At 38.5% G+C, this 23271-nt stretch overlaps 1 protein-coding gene across 6 annotated transcripts; it reads right to left on the bottom strand.

Annotated features, from left to right (window-relative positions):
- Positions 1–4440: 4440 nt before the first annotated feature.
- On the bottom strand, positions 4441–22738 carry LOC133854317 (ankyrin repeat-containing protein BDA1-like). 6 transcript variants are annotated; one of them, XM_062290456.1, is made up of 5 exons: positions 21999–22738; positions 21136–21165; positions 6643–6710; positions 5896–6512; positions 4441–5566 (listed from the first exon to the last, which is right to left on the bottom strand). In XM_062290456.1, the coding sequence occupies exons 4-5, from the start codon at positions 6490–6492 to the stop codon at positions 4739–4741; spliced, it is 1425 nt and encodes a 474-aa protein (XP_062146440.1). In that variant the 5' UTR covers positions 6493–6512; positions 6643–6710; positions 21136–21165; positions 21999–22738; the 3' UTR covers positions 4441–4738. The 6 variants fall into 6 exon arrangements, with proteins under 6 accessions (XP_062146440.1, XP_062146439.1, XP_062146437.1 ...); XM_062290455.1 differs by lacking the exon at positions 21136–21165 and adding an exon at positions 17850–17956 and having other exon boundaries at positions 5896–6509; XM_062290453.1 differs by having other exon boundaries at positions 5896–6509; positions 21999–22737.
- Positions 22739–23271: the final 533 nt, after the last annotated feature.

The raw sequence follows: 23271 nt of genomic DNA, 5'->3' as shown, positions 1-23271 counted from the left end.
TAATCTTATTAGTCGCTAAACTCTCTATTAAATTTTTCGGTCTTCACAGTATTAGTATGCATAAGAGTCTTTTATGGGAAAGACCTTATGTATTTTTCTATCGGATGGTTGCATGATTTAAATGTCATTGTTTTCAATAACGAATCTTCTACGTATAATCTTAGATGTCTAGTATGTTTAAATGATTTCTAATAGTCGGCGTTTGCTATATCAGCTATGGGGGTTTTTCAAACAAAAGTTCATAAAATTAGTAGCTGTTATTAGGGTTGGCAATTCGGGTTCACGGGTCGGGTTCGTGTCGACCCGACTGACCCGATTACATAAACGGGTCCGACACAAACCCGACCCGATTATTAATCGGGTTGTGACATGCGACCCGAACACGACCTGATTAATAATCGGGTGATCTGAACACGACCCGACAAACACGACTAATAAACGTGTCACCCGTTTACCCGACACGACCCGACATGACCCGAAATTTTGCAGGAAAGAATATAGACACAGCTAATAGCCAGGAGGCCCAGGAAAAACAACTAAAATCTGAAACAGAGAGAGGCCTAGAGACCAACACCAAGCAAAACCAACAGGTCTACAACAGATCAACAAAAAGCATCAAAGACCGATTAACAAAAAATTCCATGAGGATTCGACATAGCAGCTAGCTGAAGATTCAACGAGAAAAGCTTAAATCTTTTCGCTAAATAATCTGTATCTTTCTGGAATAGTTCAAAGCTCTAAACAAATAGATCATAGATGGGAATCTATATTCAACCCATACACATTATAGGATTACAACGCATCATTCTTTTTTTTTCATTTCAGAGCTTTCTCAAGCCTATCTCAATCCACTTTTAACCCATTATTAAAGAGAACAAGAACAAATCAGATCCACAGGATAAATTAAGCGAAACCAAACCAACACCCATACGGCCATACCTACCAGGGGGAAAAGGCCGGATGGTTGGCAGTCGCGCCGGTCGGGGGTGCGGAGTGCGGTGGCCGGTGGGCGGGCCGGTGGAGTGCGGGCCAGCGGGAGACGGGCTACTAGGCTAGAGTTCCAGTTCCACCGTATCGAACTTTCGAGTTTCGACCCTTTCTGGCTTTCTCACTTCAGAAATCAGAGATTCAGAATATCAGATATGAGATATTCTCATATTCAGTTTTCTCACTTTTCGAACTTTTGGCTTTCGGGTTAGTCGGGTTAGGCGTGTTAGACAACTTGCCGTTAGACTAGTTTTTTTTTTTTTTTTTAACCGGGTCACATTCGTGTCTGGCGGGTCAACCCATTATAATCGGGTCATAATCGGGTTGACCCGATTATGACCCGAACCCGATTACAGTAAACCCTAACCCTATTTTCCCGTGTCGTGTTCGTGTCGGGTTCACGGGTCGTGTCAAAAATTGCCAACCCTAACTGTTATAGTGTACACATGACTAAAAAGAAAAGTTGGTTCTTTGCGAAAGCTCAGTGAATAGTATACGTCTGAGGTCTTAGTGTAATTATTTATGCTAAGACAGTGGGCTCATAATTCTACCTATACGGATGTGACAAACCCCCACAACCGTATAGATGTTCCTTTGGTTGCAGGTTTTCCAGTTGTGTAGTTGATAGCATTGTAGAATGGTACTTAAGATGTTATGACTAAAGCACGCCGCAACGGTCGTAATTGGTGGACCACGGATTGTCAACTTGTTTATAGGTTGGGTAAGGCTTGTGACGCTTGGGTCATTTATTTTTGTAAAGTCATTTTTGTTATGTATTTATATTGAGGAAAGACTTAAACAGATAGATGTAATATGACTCTTTGTATATGATTATTTGTAATAGAAGTTTATGTTAAGATTTTCGCTATTTAGGTTTATACTTTTCACTGCATAGATAAATAGATGTTATACTCTGATGTACCGAGTATATATTATGGGAAATGTACCATATGTTGGCTTTGCGACATATCGTCGTGTCACTCTGAAGATCCTTTTATATTTTAAGGAATTAATGTTTTTGAAATGTTTAAAAAAAAAAAAAAAAACAGGTTGTCACAGTCATGAACTTAGCCTCTATTAATTGCATCCCCATTCGTAAAAAATAAATTTGGATAGCATTAATGCATGCAACCGATTATGGAAATTACATGGTAGGATTTAAGACCAAATCTTTCATCATTTATTAATTCTTACAAGATCCTTTCATAAGCATTATATTCATTTATATTTTTGGACATCAATTCTTCGCGCAGCACAACTAGAAATTATTTAGTTGAACTTCTTATTGTCGAAACCAATGGCCGACCCAGCCTTGTAAATATGGGAGGGCCAAATTGAAAGAAAATTTTTTTGGAAGGGCAAAACTAAAAAAAAAAAAAAAAAAAAATTAAGTGCAAATTTTTATTTAATTTAATTTTATTTAGATTCTTTTTTTGAAAATTTTTTGGAGATTTGCCCCCATATAGGTCCGCCACTGATTATGGGGAAGAAAAGACAATATATAACAAATAGCATATAAAAAAGATACTATATATATATATATATATATATATATATATATATAGACACACACACACACAAGCTTGTGAACGATGGATCAGGATCGTCTATGGATAAGTGGTTGGACAACCCAATTTTTATTTGGTCAGATGAGTCTCATAAGTAGTCACTTATAATCACTTACCCGAATTCTTTTACATTCGGACAAATAATTGTAAACGGTCCTAACCTGTGAAGGATGGAAAAATGCTTGCTCTATTCAAGTGCAGATTCCACATTTCCTAATTAAAGCAATTAAAGCAACATAAATTCTCCCACCAAAAGGGGTGTGTGTGTGTGTGTGTGTGTGTGTGTGTGTGTGTGTGTGTGTGTGTGAGAGAGAGAGAGAGAGAGAGAGAGAGAGGATATAACTGAGGCTAAGAACTCAACTTGTAAATGTAACAAAGCGGTACAAAGATCGTTGTCATTAATTAGGATGAAAAGGGTCATCTAGTATTTATATAAGGTATGTAATGAAAAATAAAATAAACTACAGAAGTAACACAAGCTTCAAATTTTCAAACTTGAAAAATGAAATGATGGGGCTGAGTCTCCTAAAGACAAGGCTTCTACTGAAACTAGAAGCGGCCCACCCCTGCGATCTTCGCATCGCCTCCTACATATTCCATTATTGGTTCGGACAAGGACCTATGATTATAAGTGATGAGATCAAAAACTGCCTCAGCTATTTCTGCTCCATTATAGTAAACATGTAGATATGACAAACGTGCACAAAATAAGTTTAACAATGTGCACTCAAACTCACAGACCACACATTCATGTACAACACGAAAGAGGCATTGCCAAATGCACCCAAACTCATATAACACACATGTGCAACACAACATAAGCACTTAAACTCACAGACCACACAACACAAAATAAGCGCACACATGATCCTATGAAATGTTCCAAGTTTAACCCTAAACCAAAATTTCAATATAGGACCTACCAAAATTTCACTGAATGAAAACAACAAAAGTTCTCAATGCTCCTACCAACAAATTGCCAAAAGGCATGTGGACAACCAACCAACAAACTGCCAAAGGCATGTAGACAACCAACCAAACAACACTCCAATAAACTATTGTATGTGAATAGTTGGACATTTTATACTTTGCCTGACACCAAGTCCATTATAATCAACCGACAATAACACATGCATTGAAATCCCTACTATAAAATCATCTCCCCACTAAGGACATTAATGTTGCACCCCACATGTGAAATCCATTGTTTATACATAGATGCCATCAGTTTATAAAACCTAACAAAAGCAAGCAGGCAACTAAACAACTTTTGCTTATCTAAAAATGGTGTAGAATGAAAACTAGGTCCAGAAATACCTTTGATTTGAAGGGATGGTGGAATGGAATCTGACTAATCTGGGTCATTTGGGGGAATGGGCTCTGGCGAATCTGTGTCAAAACGACTCAGACAAACACAAATTGGTCTTTGAAGAGCGCAGATTCGGCCGAAATGTTACTAATTTGGGGGAAAAAAGTAGAGGAATCGAACGACTGTTGTGGGAAGGATTGGGGGAGATCAAAAGCTATCTGTGAAACCTAGGGCTCTCCAATGTCTTTTAGATTAAGGAGGGAAATCGGTAGGAAAAAAAACTAATTGAATTAAGTTGCAAAATGCCATAGTAAATTTTTAAAGTGATTTGGCAGTTCAAAATATGACATGGCAATGACGTGTCATCCACACATCATACATGCAGTTGAGAGAGATAATTAACATGGCATTTGGAATAGGTGTCGGCTTTTTAAAGGTAGTGATGTGGACTCCCGTCAAGTTTTTGGGCAGAAATGGATGGAAGTACTATCTTTGTCTCTAGCCATAAACGATGTACTTAAGAGGTGTTACGGAATTAGGTATTTTGTGAGGAAATTGTGGAATTGAGAGAGAGAATTGTGAAAGAAATACGAAGAACTGCTTGTATTGATACTGGAACGATTACACCATTACAATAGCTAAGCTATGGGCTAAGCTAGATAGCTAACAATTCATCAAATCACTGAATGAGTCCCCACCGAGAGAGACTTGGGCTATTTATTCTATAACCACTGGACCAACTAAGCCACGTGGATAGCCCATTGGTCATTAGACCAAAATTAGCTAATTAATACAAATGCGTAAAAGACCATCTTTGCCCTTCAAACACAAGTTGCGTCCAGCAGGATCACGCTAACTCGATCTAGAGACTTCTTCATTCAACGTTGCTGACTTCCTCTTGGCTTAAGAACCGATTCACCTTTTGACTCCCGAGCCAAGACCAGTGAGAGTCTCCCACATCTAAAAAAGTCGAAAAAACTCTTCCATGTTTCCAAGTGAAGACTGCAGAGAAGCCAATGTGAAACGCAAGCGTTAAAGAGAAAACCAAAATATAAACAAACCAATAATGACTTGGAAGCGGAGCTGTGATTGCAATAGACGCGCCATAGGACAGAAAGAGGAGTGCAAGGGATATGATTAGCAGGAAACTAGTAAAACCAGGAGGGAGGAGTATGATAATCAAGAGTAGTGGTGTATAAAAGGTTGCAGTATTTAGAACGAAGAGTAGATGGAAAAAGTATCTGCCCATGATTACTGTCCCTGCGCGGTGTGGGGGTTGACTGACTTCATGACTACTTGGGCTGGTTGCGGCTGTAATATTGAACTGATTATTGGTTTCAGGAATGCAGTTATCTTGCCAAAATCCTCCAGGGGGGCTGCTTATTGCTTGGTAGGCAACTGTTACAAGCAGAATAGCAACCACCAACACTATATTGCGAAAGTCATTTGATAGCATCGTTCTCTGACGAAAGAACCGTACGAATACCCTCTCATTAGTTGGAATAGGCGATATTAAGTAAGCTTCAAAAGATTCAGACACACGAAGAGACGCAGAATTTTTTGCTCCGGCACGGCATAGCATATTCCTCATCTCTTGGTTGTTCCATTGTGTTTGCTTTTGCAAGATGTCTAGAGCAGTTAAACCCTCTGAATTCCTGACGTTTACTCTGAATCCGCTACAATCCAATAACCACCTCACGACCTGTACAACTTAGAGGAGCACAATTATTCATCCCATCACTGTAAAATAGTCCACACTATTCAACCCCTTTAAACCCCTCTAAAAAAGAAGAAAATGCTATAAAAAAAAAAAAATTAAGGGACAAAAATAAAAGCAAATGTTACAAATTAAAGAAAGAAAGAACGTAGAATGTCACTGCGAAATGGTTAATAAAATGAGCAGAAGATAATTTTTAGAATGTTCTTAAGATTGAATCCTTACTGCAACTTCTTTTCATAATTCAAGATAGACCTCATTTATACGAACTCTATTTTACTTCTTCAGTAGAAAACATAGTGGAAAGAACTTGCCTGCGGTACATTTTTGGTTGCTGCAATGTGCAACACAGCGTTACCGTCCAAATCTAACGTATTCAGCATGCTATTCTCCCAGATATACGCATCTCTAAACCAGGCCCGCCGAAGCCATCCAACCAGGAGTTGAAATGCTTCTAACTTGCCGCTTTTCAGTGCAATATGCAAAACAGTCTCCCTTTTACTTGTCACATCTCCAATAATCTTGGGGCAGAATTTTAGAACTTCAGCCATCATAGGGAGGTTTCCTATATGAGCTGCATAATGTAAAGGATTCATACCACCCTTTCCTTGCGCGCAGACAAGGTCCTTATGAACTCTAAGTAGCTCGCACACTAATCGGGTTTGCTCCTTATCCATAGCAACGAGCAAGGGGGTCAAGCCATTTGGGTCAAGCTTCATAGCGAACGATGGCTTTAGCCTCATCATCTCCAAGGCAAACTCGGTCTTTCCTTCAGCTGCAGCTATGTGTAAAGGAGTCTCAACAAATGGTATATCATCGATCTTGTCCAAAACTTTCGGGTCCTTTTTAATCAACCAGTACAAGTCGTTAACGCTTCCTTGCTCAGAAGCATCCTTCAAATCCCAATCCATTCTTAGCCGCGTGTGTGCTACTTGTGCATGAGTCATTTTGGAGAAAATGAAAAACGAAAAAAAGTAGTAAGGAGATTGTGTAGAGAGAATGAAGAACGAAAAAAAGAGAAGCAAAGGGAACCTTGAAATTTAAGAAGATGAGATCGTTACCTGGTTGGCTGAGAAAGATTTTATCTTCTCCTAGCTACTCACGTCGCGCCACGTGTGTAACGCCCCACCTTTTTACAAAAAAGCGTAAGTAAAATTTTTTCGATTTCGACGTAACATTACTACAACATCAGAGTTATAAATTGGTAGCGAAAAATATAATTATCCAGCAGACTTGAATTTAAATAACACGACAGAGCTTCTAATTGAAATATTTCTAGACATCCATTAAAAATACTTAGAACAAATACATGGAAATAGGTGTCAATAGTGACACAAAAGAATACATGAAAATTTTAGCAATCTTCTCAACATAAAATGTTATAAACACAAGAGACTACAAACAAAATACAATCTATGGGTACTTAGCTTTAAAATCTCTTAAGCTCTAACCTTTCATTTATAAAACCTGCACCAATATACGTATACATATATATAGAAACAAAGACACAAAATACCCTAAGTGAGTCTGTTGTTTCCAATGATAATATGAATGCTGATTTATCTAATAAATGCAACATAATGCAGATATGGCTTTATAGTCATGAGTATATGCAATATATAATAATAATATGATAGTTTTATATGCAATGTCTTAATAATTTTCTTTTGCACTCCTCTCATAATGGAACCCACGGTCCGTATTAGCGTGTTGTGGGAATCTATGGTCTCGAGAACCTACGGTCTCCTTACTTAAAACTTAATTATTTGAGCTAGGAACCTAAGGTCCCAGTTGGCCTATAAACCTATGGTTATAGCATTTGATTATTATTTCTGCGGGAACCTACCGTCCCACTGGCAATACCTTCGCCCCCCCGCTGTATTCACCAGCTTTGTTATTAATCGGTTTAATTAAAATATAAAACATGTAAATACACATACACAAACAATTAAATAAAGCAGTAAACACAATATTATGGAAAAATTCACCGGCTTCGTTTTCAGTAAGTATAAAGATACTTATAGCTACATCCACAGTCTATCAACTCATTATCTGCAATACATACATACATATACACATGAAGTGTTAACATCATCATTCACAAATCCTAATTCTATAATTTCTTTACATAATACTATTATTATTATTATTGTTATTATTATTCAATAATAACACCTAAACCTGACTTCTATAAAAAAAATTATATCAAACCAGTAGACCCATAATTGATCAAACCCCAAGACTAAAAGACCAATCAACTTCTCACAACTACTTGACCAAAGAAACTTTTTTTTTTGATAAGTAATAAGTTGATCTTATTAAAAGCGTAAGGCGCCCCTCAATACACCGACAGTATACAAGAGAACGCACCTAGCTAGAAAGTGAAAAATGAACAAGAAATTCATCAAAGGTAAACGACAACGGTGACACAAAAGCCACCGTCCAAAGATACAACGTATGAAAAAAAGAAGCTAAAATATCCTCCAAGGATCTCTCCAAATCCTCAAAACACCTATCATTTCTTTCCTTCCAAACACACCAGAGAATGCATGTCGACACCATCTTCCAAATAATAGCACTCCTCGGCCTACCAGCCGTCCACCAACACGCAAACAAGTCAAGGACTCTCAGAGGCATAACCCAAGACAGACCAAAACGAGAAAAAATAGCACTCCACATAGCGTATGCAACATCGCAGTGAAGGAGAAGGTGATCCACTGATTCCCCGCTTCTCTTGCACATGCAACATCTATCCACCACAATGACATGCCTCTTCCTGAGGTTATCCCCCGTTAGGATCTTGCCTAGAGCCGCAGACCACGCGAAAAAAGCCGCCCGCGGAAGAGCCTGAGTCCGCCATACACTCTTCCAAGGAAAGTGACTTCTCACATCGCAAGCCAGAGAGCTAAAGAAAGACCCAACCTTGAACAAACCTTTTTTGGAAGGGATCCACCACAATTTGTCTTCACTACCTCTATTAAAACTGACCGAGTGCAATACCTAGAAAAACGCAGCAAAGGTATCCACTTCCCAATCATGCGCTTCTCTGAAAAAGCGCACACTCCACTGATTGGAGCGAACCACAAGCTCCACATTATCCGCAGCTGAAGCATCTTTCGCACGAGCAATTCCAAATAAAACAAGAAAAGCTTCCTTAAGAGTTGAGTTTCCACACCACAAATCATGCCAAAATTTTGTTCTAGCCCCACCTCCCACCTCAAATCTAGAGAATCCTACAAAATTCTTCCACCCTTTCCTGATGTTCTTCCATAACCCCACCCCAAAAGTACCTGTAGGCTCTAGGGAGCACCAACCTCCCCATAAACTTCCAAACTTGGAATCCACCGCTATTCTCCACCAAGCTTCCCTCTCAACCCCATAACGCCACAGCCATTTGCCTAATAGAGCCTTGTTAAACACCACCAGATTTCTAATACCCAACCCGCCTTCTGAAACTGGAGTGCACACTTTAGACCATTTCACCAAATGATACTTGAACTCATCACCAATTCCTCCCCAAAGGAAGTCTCATTGTAGCTTCTCAATACGAGCACCTACACTTGCCGGGATAGGAAAAAGAGACAAAAAATACGTGGGCAAGTTGGAAAGAGTACTCTTGATGAGGGTAACTCTACCTCCCTTGGAAAGGTATAACCTTTTCCAGCTGGCCAACCGACGTTCAACCTTCTCAATAACACCATCCCAGATATGAATAGATTTGTAAGAAGCCCCCAACGGAAGGCCTAGATACTTCACCGGTAGATTAGCAACCCCACACCCTAGAATATCGGCAAGACCTTCCACTTGAACTACGTCTCCCACAGGGATTAAAGCTGACTTGGCCAAATTAACCTTCAAGCCCGAAGCAGCTTCAAACAAAAGAAAGAGGCTTCTAAGATAATGCAACTGAGCATGGCGAGCATTGCAGAAAATCAAAGTATCATCTGCATATAACAAGTGTGAGAATGAAACATTACCCACACTAAATCCTTCGAGTAAGCCCCCTCCTACCGCAGCTGAAATCATTCGACTCCATGCCTCCATCACAAAAACAAACAACAAGGGTGAGAAAGGATCCCCTTGTCTCAACCCACGAGAACTGCTGAAAAATCCATTAGGAGAGCCATTAACCATCACTGAGAATCTCACAGAGGATATACAATGTTTTATCCAAGAGCACCATTTTTCCCCAAATCCACATCTCCTCAGTACAAACAAGAGAAAATTCCAATTAACATGATCATAAGCTTTTTCCAGATCTATTTTGCACATGACTCCAGGCTCCCCAGATCTTAATCTACTATCCAGACATTCATTAGCAATAAGTATTGGGTCCAAAATTTGTCTCCCCATGACAAATGCGCTTTGAGATTTAGAAATAACCTTTTCCAAAACCGTCTTAAGTCTATTTGCTAGAACTTTGGCAATGATTTTGTAAACACCACCCACAAGACTAATAGGTCGAAAGTCTTTTAAATCGTTAGCACCTGGAATCTTCGGTATAAGAGAAATGAACGAAGTATTGAGGCTCTTTTCGAAATAACCCCCGATAAAAAACTCCCGAAACACCTCCATAATGTCCCCCCTCAAAACATCCCAACACTCTTTGAAGAAGGCCATAGAAAAGCCATCAGGACCTGGCGCCTTATCTCCTTCCATTGCTGAAACTACATTCCTGACCTCCTCCTCCTCAAAAGCTCTCTCCATCCAACTGGCCTCAGACTCTAGAATAGAATCAAAGGAGATACCCTCAACTGAAGGCCTCCACCTGCACTGCTCCGTAAACAGTTTCTTATAGAACTTGACGATGTGCACACCGATTTCTAACTGATCAGAGGATAGAGAGTCCCCTATCACTAAGGAGTTCAAAGAATTGTACCTTCTATTGGAATTGGCTATAGAATGAAAGAATTTAGTGCACTTATCCCCTTCCTTTAACCACAGCATCCTAGATTTCTGCCTCCAACTCACCTCCTCCAAAAGAGAACACTTCTCTAACTCCCTGATAGTCTCAGCCTTTCTCAAGATCTCCTCTTCCCCTAATGCCCTTCTTTCTTCAATAGCATCGAAAGCCTGAATACCTTCAGTCAGCTTCCTCTTGTTTTGCTCTATGTTGCCAAACACCTCATCGTTCCATTTCTTCAAATCCTGCTTCAAAGCCTTCAGCTTACACGCTAGAATAAAGCTAGATGAACCTTGGAATGAGTAAGAATCCCACCATTGTTTCACCAAACCTACGAACCCTTCTTCCTTATGCCACATGTTTTCAAACTTAAAAGGCCTTCTCCCTCTAGAAACATCGCCGCAATCCAGAAGTATCGAAAAATGATCCGAAATAAGACGAGAAAGCCTCTTTTACGAAACCAAAGGAAACCGGGCTTCCCAATCATGTGACACTAGGAAGCGGTCAATCCTTGACCATATGGGAGGATCATGAGCAATCGACCAAGTAGAGGTGCCTCCAGCTAGGGGGAGATCTACAAGTCTTTGGTCTGCAATAAAATCCGAAAACTCAATCATAGCCAAGCAAAGACGAACGTCACCAGATCTTTCACTCGGAAAGCGTGTAACATTGAAGTCTCCCCCTATACACCACGGCAGACTCCACCAACTACACAAACCAGCCAACTCATCCCAAAGACGTCTTCGATCGAACCCAGAATTCGGGCCATAAACCCCTGCAAAGGCCCATACAAAATTATCCGCAACGTTCTTGAAGGAGACTGCGAGAGTGAATTCCCCCACACACTTCTCGACCATCTCCACCACCCTTGTGTCCCACATAATAAGAATGCCCCCAGAGGCCCCACTAGAGTCTAAAGAACACCAGTCAAAATGGTTGCATCTCCATAAGCTACGCAAAACACTGCGAGAGAGACTTTTAAGCTTAGTTTCTTGAAAACAAATAACATCTGCCTTCCAATCTCTGAGCAAGTTACTAATCCTAAGTCGTTTTCTCCTCTTGTTCAGCCCCCTCACATTCCAAGAAAGGATTCTTGGCTTCATAACACAACTTGGTCCCCCCTTGCCTTCCTATTCCTGCGTCTGGAAGAAGCGCCTCTAGCATCGTAATTGACTGCACTCTTCAGATTCTTGACCTCCCTCTTACCTTTCTCCGCAATACTAGACCGCTCACCCATCGCTTCTGAACGTCGTTCCCCCTCAAGAAATGTTAAGAGTGCCAACAGTTGTAGCTTGTGACCTTCAAATGAAATTCCCACAATGGGATAAATTTCATTTGCACACTGAATAACCCAATCAGAATACCCTGAAAAGCCCCCTGATGTTGGAGAATATGAATAAAGGGGAGGCAGTGTACCCAAATCAGCAGCACCTCCCACCTCCTCCGCTACAGTCAACGCTCCTGCCCCCTCTTCAACAATACTCAATTCCTTCCTACTTCCAGCTCCTTCAAGACCCCAAGTATCCTCCTGAACCTCAGCCAATTCAGAGCATCCGGTACAGACTGCAAGCTGCCTTGGCCGGTTCAACTGAGGAGAGATCAGCGGCCTCTTCAACCCATGCTGCCAAGACACTGAAGAACCAACTCCAGCATCCGCAACGTCCAAGCCCAACGACCATGGCCCCGAAATTTTCACTCCTATTGCCGGAAAACGCATCATCGGCGCCCTCTGAATCCTCTCATCCCCGAAATCGGTCAAAGTGGCCACCGAAAAATGCATCCCCGTCGCCCTCTGACTCCTCTCAGCCCCGAAGTCGGTCTGAGCTGCGACGTCCTCCGCCTCGACCATCGATTGGAACCGCTTAGCACAAACCGGTGTCGTTAGCTTCTGACCACCAGAAAGGAGAAAAGCTTCAGAGCGGTTCCCCTCAGGCCCGCTCGCCGAGAAAGAGCTCCCTAACGGCCCGAATGACGTCGACGCTCCTAGGTCATCCGTCTTGCCTGTTTCCGAGCCATCCAACCAAAGGGCCGACCCACCACCGACTTGGCTCTCTGTAACAACGGCCTTTCCTTTGGTATCGGCCTTCTTCATCCACTTAGGCTTGGGCTTGGAGACGTCTTGACCGGCTTGTAATTTTCCTCCAGTAATGGGCTTGTGAGGCTTAGCCTGATCCCATCCCGTAATCCCAATTTCAGCTGAGCCCAGCCTCTTCAAGCACTGGTCCACATCCTCTTTGAGCTTCAACAACGTCTCTTTCAGGTTTGAAATCACGATACTTTCACCGAAATGTGGGATAGTGTCAATATCCACCCTACCCTTGACAGTTTGCTTGTGCCAGTGTGCATCTTTTCCGTTGGACACCCGTCCTACCATTGGACACCCTTCCTGCGCAGAGACCGTTGGTCCATGCCTGGCTGTAAAACTCTTCACCGTAGGGTAGGAATTCTTCATCATCTTCTCCCTTCTGACCGCCGGAATTGGAGCTGGAGCTAGCGTATGAACCGATACTGGGCTCCTCTTCAAGACCTCTGCAAAGGTCCTCCTTCCCCTCTCCGCCTGAACCACAGGTCGTGCCTTCCCCATAGTAGCTCCTTTTCTGAAAAACTCGTGCTCCCAACGAAGGGCCGCGCCAAAGAGATCCCATCCTTCACCTCTTCTTCCTTCTGGAACTAGAACCACCCCGCTTTTCCTTCGACCATCGTATTCCTCAACCAACAGGAAACTTCCGTGTCGATTGAAACATCGTTGAGCAATGATCCTTGGAAAACCAGGGCGACCTTGATCCCAGAAGACCCGAGAGTCTTCCACCTCCACCAGTTCCTCAAATATGCGAACCAACCACGCAATCTCGTCTCTATCCAGCAGAATAGACCTCAGCTTTCCTCTGCAATTCTCGCGTAATCTGGCCCCAGTCTCGCCTCCTACTACCACCAATTCAAAAAACTTGGATTCCACCATCCAACTTCTGGTGCACGCCATGATAAAACACACCTAAAACTAATAACTAGCTCTCCAAACTTCCAACTTCCTAGAGCACCCCTCTCCACTAACTTCCCAAAATAACAAAACCTTCCAACTCTTTGGAACTATTTAAATAGTTCCAAAGATTGATAGAAAATAGTAACTATTTAAAATTCCAGAACATTGATCTTGCAGTATCTAGTGTGAATTCTATGTGCAAGTATATATGGAAATCTTCCTCATATATGAACCCACTAGAAGCCATGTTGCAGGAACAAGGGGACAACAATACAGTGAGCATAGGAGTAGAGGTACCCAGAAAAAATGGTTTTCCTACTGTCAAGCCTAAATATCCAAAATTCCATAATTATAACCAATCCAAGATATTCAGAACCTGAAACCCTTCCTACCAATGCACACAGCCGAAACGAACAAGGTACCCAACATCACCATACAATCCAAACTCTTTTTTTTTTTTTTTTTGATTAGTAAGAATCCAAACTCATATATCACCCAATACCCAAAACACAAGATCCAACCTACTCCAACCCACAAAACTATCATCAATTTAACACAATCCGATCACCATCAATAGCTGCACACAAACCAAACCCAATCGTCACCATTTATTAACTAAAACCATTTGGCCAAACATCACTACACACTAGAAACATGATCTGGACAGAGGAAAAGGACACAAAAAATACATATAATCTGTGATCCATTCGGCTTCTAAATCATCAAATCCAACTCAAACCACACCATCCACATACAGCCAAATCCTCAACAGAGAACACGGCCAAAGACCACCCACAGCCGAACAAGAACAAAGGAGGAAAACATCAGCCAAAGGATTGGGCAACACACCCAACCCAAACGATCAATTAAGAACCATTTGGCCTAATCGGCCGAATAAGACCTAAAACACATACCAAAAATTCATCATAAATCAGTAAACTAAATACCCAAAGAATAATCCACATAAAATCACCAGAAACTCATAAGAATCTACCTAGAGAATTTCCCTTTGAGGCTAAGAAAAAAACACCAGAAAATCGCACCCCTGGCTCACCAAAAAATCGCCAGTGTTGACCACCATCGATCGGGTCTTCTTCAGGTTTGATGGGTCATTCGGTTTTTGCACTCACGGATCACGAGTTTCACCGGAAATCAACTTGTCTCGCCGAAAATCAGCCTCTGCTCTGCTGGACGATGTCATCAGCCTGCAGTCGACCCACCAGAAATCGGGCTTCCGGTCAAGTCTCCATTCGTCGATTCTATGCATAGGTCCGCCGGATTCACTTCGTCCGGCGACCTCCCTCACCAATCGCTCTCTCTCTCTCTCTGATTCACTCTCTCAATCAGTCTCAATGTCTCTTGAACAAAACAGAGAAAGAAGAAAACAAGAAAAAGGAAAGAGAAGAGAAGAAAAAGAATAAGGAATAAGGAAAGAGGAAGGCTTGGGTCTCACCCAGTGTCTCTCTCAGACTCTCCTACTCTCTCTCTCTGTTATCCGAACAAACAAGAAGAAGAAAGAAAGAGTAACAAAGAATAAGAAAGAGGAGTGCACGAAACTTGAGGGGGCAAAGTCTCAGTTATATAGGAGGAGGAGAACTTGCAGCTCAAGTTGGCAAGGGTGAAGGTGAGTCGAAAATAATCATGACAGGGGACAATTCAACGGGTGAGTCGCAGGGGATGACGCACAAGGATCACGCAGAAGATTCCTTCACGCAGATTCATTTAATCCGCAAATTCAATTAATCTGCATAAAAAAATATCTGCCGGGTATTTTTATATCGGGTCTTTACCATTTAATTTAACTCATTAGGTATAATTTTAAATCTGGTTTGAACCTAGTTTATTTCATAATTAATATTATTTTATTATGAACATTATTACCCTCCTAATATTATTATACTAAAATAATATTATGACAATAAATATTATGTACAATAATATTATTGCATCAATAATATTACACCAATTAATTTACTATTAATTAAACTTGTCAATTTATTAACTCAGCAATATATTTAGGATAAAATAATAATCCCCATTTTATTAAGTCGAAGTTTATAAAACAAATGAATATTTATGAAGATAAATATTCATATTTATTCATTTGCCTTATTATTAAGTCTTAAAATTCTATTTTATTATACGTCTTAAAATCTGGGGTATTACATTCTTCCCTCCTTAACGGAATTTCGTTCCCGAAATTTGAAAACTATAAAGTTTTCCTTAACAAAAATTTAGATTTCTAAATCTAAAGTCAAGGGTCATATTTTAAGACGTAGAACTGAATTAGTGATCATAAATTACTCTAATTGTCACCACTTAAAAGTGTTCTAAGGAAGGAATAATATTGCATATTTTCTATCATCTTGTCATAACACCTTAACTCATATAATCTTCTATCTGACTTTTACCATCCACATCATTTCCGTTTCCATTTCTCTGCTTCAACGTAAAGGTCAGCTCTAGCCGTAGACCTTCATCTACTTATTCGTCCGTGTTAACAGTACCTGATCAGATCATTATATTTTCAAATACCTCAAGTAATATATTGGAATTTCATCTTATCTTCTATTTTTTAAAATTTCATTTTGTGTTATTGAAATTCCACCTCCCAATCCTAGGGGAGAAACTTATTCAAGGTCCAACGTCTCGATTAAAGTACGCCCTTAGTCATCCTTAAAGGTCAGAGTTTCTTCATTAGAAAATCCTTTAACAAAAATCTGGGTCTATCCATTCATATTCCTCAAGTAAGAAATTGTCCTTAACTCATAGGACCTCAAAAAGGAAAATCATATCATTCTTAAAGATTCACACTAAGCGATAAATAAAAGTCAAGATATTGTTTACCTCAATCATCCACAAATGCGGTTTAGTAAAAGACTGAAATAGATTTCCTTATTGTTTGACCTTGAGTCATATCTTAATCTTTGAGATTCTTCAAATGACAATATTCAAATAGTTAGTCGTCTCATCCAATCAATTAGGTTGACATTCTATATCTTAGAAGTTCACCCCGAATTCTTATCTGCATTGTATCATAGGTACTTTGGTCTTAATAGTCATGACTATCCTTAAGATTCATGATATCATTAGTTGGGGTGTAAGGTTTAAAATCAAGTTCCACAAATAACCCTTATTCCATTAAATCTTATTTCTCTTTATCCACCAAAAGGGTGTAAGAAAATAATGTCTCTTAATCCCATCTTCAAATTAATCCATAAACCTCAATTTAAACACTATCCTTGCACTCCATTGCAAGGTTTAACCTTGATATAGTTCAACTATTAATCAAACATTTACTTAATAGTCAATTTAAGAAATCAACCATTCCAAAATCAATAAGACTTAAACATCAAATATCAAAATCAGTTATCTTGTTTCCGTTTAGATTTAGAAACAATCTTCATTTTATTCATCATCTAGCATTTCTCACTTTCCTAAGGATCAACTAGGCATTGATATAAGTAGTATATCAAAACCTAGTCTCCATATTGTCATAATCATTATATCGTGGTTCCAAATAATAGACACTTAATATTATAAATCTATAAACATAATTTTTATCCAAATGAACATCAACAATGAATTTATTTTCATATATTGTTTTCCAATATCAAACACTTAAGTTCTTTTCTACAAGGTCATCAAAATTCTTTCAGCAACTCGAATCATATCTTTTTACTTAGAAATTAAAGAGTACCTCAAAAATTTCATCTTATCATCAAATCTTCAATATTTGACGAATATCATAAGATCAATAATTAATCTCTTTAAATCCTCAAGTTTAGCCAATGAAAAGTTAATTTGTAAATCCTCAATTAAAAATTTATCTATCTCAGATTATCTAAAATATCACCATGGAATTCCTCAATTCATTTGGCTAAGATTCATAATTACCATAATCACAAACAAAGCAACTTAAACTCATCACTAAGGCTAAGCATCAATTCAAAATTACTATGAATTGGAATAAATGCTAACTCATCCTCAAATTTATCATTTTTAAAAGATTGGGGAATCGAGAGTTCCAAAATTAAACCAATTCATAGTATACTAAAAAGTCTTGGCGTGTACTATCTTTATATAAATAAGGCTATCACGCTGATACTGTACTTTTTAAGGATATAAGTTCTTAATCCAAAAAGTTGAGTACTAGTTCTACTCAATTTTAAATATAACCAAGAGGGTTTATGTACTTACCCTGTATGCTTAACCAATAGCAATCTTGTCTCGTATTAATTCTTGGTCTTCTTAGTGCGAGCGTAGTCATTCGCATTAAGGATGCATGATTCTGATTTTGCTGACCATTTCTTCTTTTCGATGTTTCCTTAGTCTAGACTCTAGCCCAGTGGTTTGTGTGTTTGCGAAGATTAAGATAAGATTACCTTTCAAGGCGCGGCTTGTCAAGACGTAATGGTTTCTGTTATCCTTCAATGGAGTGGGAAATTTTTCATGGTTCCAAACATTGCATGCCTTTGTCGACGTTGTTCCCCTTGTAATCGTTGTTCAATTGTGGTGAAGAACAATCAATCAGTCAATCAAACAAACACGAGTGGCAAGGATAATCAATCAACCATTCAAGTGATAGGAAAGAAAACAATGAATCTAATGTCAGTTATAAAATGAGACCTATCATCTTACTATTTTGTATGACTTAGGACTAAAAGTAAATCAATCTTAGTCATCATATGCCACATATATCAATCTATACCTCAAAAGGAAAGGTTTGGATATCAATATCTCTTCAAATGATTAATTCCTCAATTATCACAAAATTCCTATTTCAAAAATTAAATTAGCAACCCATTTCCTTTATAACTTCAAAATTCGCAGATCCAAATATCCTCTTGGGTATCATATACCATTATTCTTATCAAAACTTTAGCAATGTAAATCTAAAATACCTAAATGATCAATAATCTATACCTCAAAGTATTGCGGCCCTCTTTGTGAGTTCATTACATTACCCAAATCACATTTAATCAAACTTATCAAAGATGTGCGAAAAAATAATATGGCCTCATAAAATCATCACAATCCCTCAAACTTCTATTTCTTTATATCTTTGTATAATACCATGACCTTTTCCTTATCCCTGCATAAATACTATCATCCTCGAACATCATTAGATTAAATCCTTAATATTACTCCAATTTAGTTATGCAGTCAATCAATACTCAAATTTGATAATTAAAATATCTATCCATCAAGCAAGGATTTTTAAGAGAATAAATGAATCACATATTCAAAATTTTATTTAACCAAAGCTTTAGAAAACCTCAACAATTCATCAATTAATAGATTCAAACTTCTCCAAAGTTTATCAGATGCATAGGAAGGTCATCCGTCCAAATATGATCAAATTATTAAATCAACTAATTTCTTCAAATATATATATAAATCAGTACTCGACAATTTATGCACATATCTTCAAAAGATACCAAATTTGAAATAATGGATACTCCTTAGTCATAAATTATCTTTTCTTACATTTTAGGGTTAATCAGATAAATCTAAAGCCTCAATATTTATCTTTTGATCATCAAGTTATCCTTATTATGGTCATAGAAAATATTATCACTAAGCATATGAAATATTTATAGAGTGCTTGATAAATTTACCAACTTAATATCCATAAATTTGCCGAGATATTAAGCATCTGGATTCTGTAATCTATATCTCCAAAAAGCATTTCATGACTATACCTCAAGATGATACTAGATATAAGATTATTCTAATCATGAAATTTCTTCTATTTACATACCTCAGGTTTCTTATCCATTTTATACGGGGATCATCATTAGGGTGAAAGGTCTCTACACTAAGATATCTAAATCTATTAGACCTTGTTAACAGAATGCTTACTATACACTAATGCTTATCAAATATTAATACAATTATTTATCTAGTAGCTTTGTAGATAGATCATATAAACTCGCAATATCCATTCAATATCTATAAAATTATAGATTTTAAACTCGGGGTTTTATACGAAAAACTGATGACATTTATAAAATCAAAAGTGATACTATGTGCCATACATATTTTAAAAGCTTTTACTTAATAAACTTTTGTTTTCATAAAAACTCCATTGTGTTCCAAAATCTTTTTTTTTTTTTTAAACATATTTCAAAATCCTTTTGAAGCATATTAGTAGTACATGAAAGAGTGATTCTCATCCAGATACCAATGTTTAATTGATTGTTTTAATCGCTATTTAGACAAGAATACAAATATGCACGTATTTATTATTCTTACAAAACTTTTTAGATGTTCTCATCACATCTAAACATTATTTTTTGCAACCAAGGTAACAAATGTTGAAAGTTTATTCTTAAAACATTTTCCTCATTTCAAAATCATTTCTTAATAAAAGCAGTTTCATATTTAGTACAATTTTCATTTAGTATGCAAATCAGATCAATATGTTTTCCAATTTATAGCAAAACATTGAGATGCACATGTTCATAACTCATCCAATGATGGAAGCATAAGTAAGCATACATCATACAAAAATTCACACAAAGTATTTTTCAGAAAAATGGTTTATACCTATAGCTCTTAGGTTATTTATAAACTTAAACTTCTAAGGTCAAGTCTTAAGGTCCTCAGAGCAAACTGCTCTAATACCACTTGTAACGCCCCGCCTTTTTATAAAAAAGCGTAAGTGAAAAATTTTTGATTTTCACGTGACATTACTACAACATCAGAGTTATAAATTGGTAGCGGAAAATATAATTATCCAGCAAACTTGAATTTAAATAACACGACAGAGCTTCTAACTGAAATACTTCTAGAAATCCATTAAAAATACTAAGAACAAATACATGGAAATAGGTATCAATAGTGACACAAAAGAATACATGAAAATTTTAGCAATTTTCTCCACAGAAAATGTTATAAATGCAAAAGACTACAAACAAAATACAATCTATAGGTCCTTAGCTTTAAAACCTCTTGAGCTCTAACCTTCATTTATAAAACCTGCACCAATATATGTATACATATATATAGAAACAAAGACACAAAATACCCTAAGTGAGTCCGCTGTTTCCAACAATAATATGAATGTTGATTTATTTAATAAATGCAACATAATGCAGATATGGCTTTATAGTCATGAGTATATGCAATATATAATAATAATATGACAGTTTTACATACAATGTCTTAATTATTTTCTTTTGCACTCCTCTCATAATAAAACCTACGGTCCGTATTAACGTGTTGTGGGAACCTACGGTCCCGATAACCTATGGTCTCCTCACTTAAAACTTAATTATTTGGGCTAGGAACCTAAGGTCCCAACTGGCCTGTAAACCTATGGTTATAGCATTTGATTATTATTTTTGCAGGAACCTACTGTCCCACTGGCAATACCTTCGCCCCCCCGCTGTATTCACCAGTTTTGTTATCAATCGGTTTAATTAAAATATAAAACATGTAAATTTTTTTGATAAGTAAATTAAATGGTAAATATCTCATATAAAAATATTCAGAAAATATTTTTTATGCAGACTAATTGAATCTGCGTGCGGATTAATTGAATCTGGGGATTAATTGAATATAAAACATGTAAATTCACATACACAAACAATTAAATAAAGCAATAAACACAATATTATGGAAAAATCCACCAACTTCGTCCTCACTAAGTATAAAGATACTTACAGCTATATCCGCGGTCTATCAACTCGTTATCTGCAATAAATACATACGTTTACACATGAAGTGTTAACATCATCGTTCACAAATCCTAATTCTATAATTTCTTTACATAATATTATTATTATTATTATTATTCAATAATAACACCTAAACCTGACTTCTATAAAAAAAAATTTATCAAACCAATATACCCATAATTGATCAAACCCCAAGACTAAAAGACCAATCAACTTCTCACAACTACTTGACCAAAGAAACTACAAAGCCTAAATATCCAAAATTTTATAATCATAACCAATCCAAGATATTCAGAACCCGAAACCCTTCCTACCAATACACACAGCCGAAACGAACAAGGTACCCAACATCACCATACAATCCAAACTCATATATCACCCAATACCCAAAACACAAGATCCAACCTACTCCAACCCACAAAACTATCATCAATTTAACACGATCCGACCACCATCAATAGCTGCACACAAACCAAACCCAATCGTCACCATTTATTAACTAAAACCATTTGGCCAAACATCATTACACACTCGAAACATGATCTGGACAGAGGAAAAGGACACCAAAAATACACATAATCTGTGATCCATACGGCTTCTACATCATCAAATCCAACTCAAACCACACCATCCACATACAGCCAAATCCTCAACAGAGAACACGGCTAAAGACCACCCACAGCCGAACAAGAACAGAGGAGGAAAACATCAGCCAAAGGATCGGGCAACACACCCAACCCAGCCGATCAATTAAGAACCAAACACATACCAGAAATTCATCATAAATCAGTAAACTAAATACTCAAAGAATAACCCACATAAAATTACCAGAAACTCATAAGAATTTACCTAGAGAATTTCCCTTTGAAGCTAAGGAAAAACCACCAGAAAATCGCACGCCTGGCTCACCGGAAAATCGCTGGTGTTGACCACCATCGATCGGGTCTTCTTCGGGTTTGATGGGTCGTTCGGGTTTTGCACTCACGGATCACGGGTTTCACCGGAAATCGACTTGTCTCGCCGGAAATCGGCCTCTGCTCTGCTGGACGATGCCTTCAGACCGCCGTCGACCCACCGGAAATCGGGCTTCCGGTCGGGTCTCCGTTCGTCGGCTCTGTGACGGGTCCGCCGGATTCGCTCCCTCCGGCGACCTCCCTCACCAATCGCTCTCTCTCTCTCTCTCTCTCCCGATTCTGCCTCTCTCTCTGATTCACTCTCTCAATCGGTCTCAATGTCTCTTTAACGAAACAGAGAAAGAAGAAAACAAGAAGAAGGAAAGAGAAGAGAAGAAAAAGAAAAAGGAAAGAGAAAGGCTTGGGTCTCACTCAGTGTCTCTCTCAGACTCTCCTCCTCTCTCTTTCTGTTATCCGGACAAACAAGAAGAAAGAAAGAGTAACAAAGAATAAGAAAAAGGAGTGCACGGAACTTGAGGGGGGCAAAGTCTCAGTTATATAGGAGCAGAACTTCAGCTCAAGTTGGCAAGGGTGAAGACGAGTCAAATAAGCATGGCAAGGTACAGGTCAAAGGGTGAGTCACAGGCGATGGCACGCAAGGATTACGTAGAAGGTTCCTTCACGCAGATTCAATTGGATTGAGATTCCCAGCAATTTCAAAGAAATTGCCCGGCCACAATTTCTCCAATCTAAGCCATCCATTTAAACTCATTTAAAATAACGGCTATTAAGACTCCACCTCATCGATCCGCGTCAACCTCAGAAAAAAACTTCTTTCTCCCTCCGCCAAATACAGTCTGCGACTCTGCATCTCTCTCTCATTCTTCTTCTCCTGATTCTTTTTTTTTTTTTTTTTTCTTACCCATTCTCCATTCTTCTTTCCCCCAAAACATCTTCATCTTCAGAAAAACCTTTTCTTCCCCAAAACTTTCCCCCAATTTTTTCCGTCCTTCCTCACCCCACCGACGGCCATCCCCCCGTCACCCATCTGAGCACCGCCCACCGCAGTTCGCCTCCCACCACCGACCAGGAGCGCCGACCGCCGTATTCTCTCTCTCTCTCTCTCTCATGGTTTTTTTTTTAAAAAAAAATTTCTCTCTTGCTTAGGGTTTGTTTGGATCTAAGCTTCTGATTCTCCTAAACGTTGCCAAGACCGTTGGATCTGAAGC

Source organism: Alnus glutinosa, chromosome 13 (assembly GCF_958979055.1).
Source record: "Alnus glutinosa chromosome 13, dhAlnGlut1.1, whole genome shotgun sequence".
NCBI lineage: Eukaryota > Viridiplantae > Streptophyta > Magnoliopsida > Fagales > Betulaceae > Alnus > Alnus glutinosa.
The sequence above is the reverse complement of the archived record's forward strand: the minus strand, read 5'-3'. Positions and strand labels throughout refer to the sequence as shown.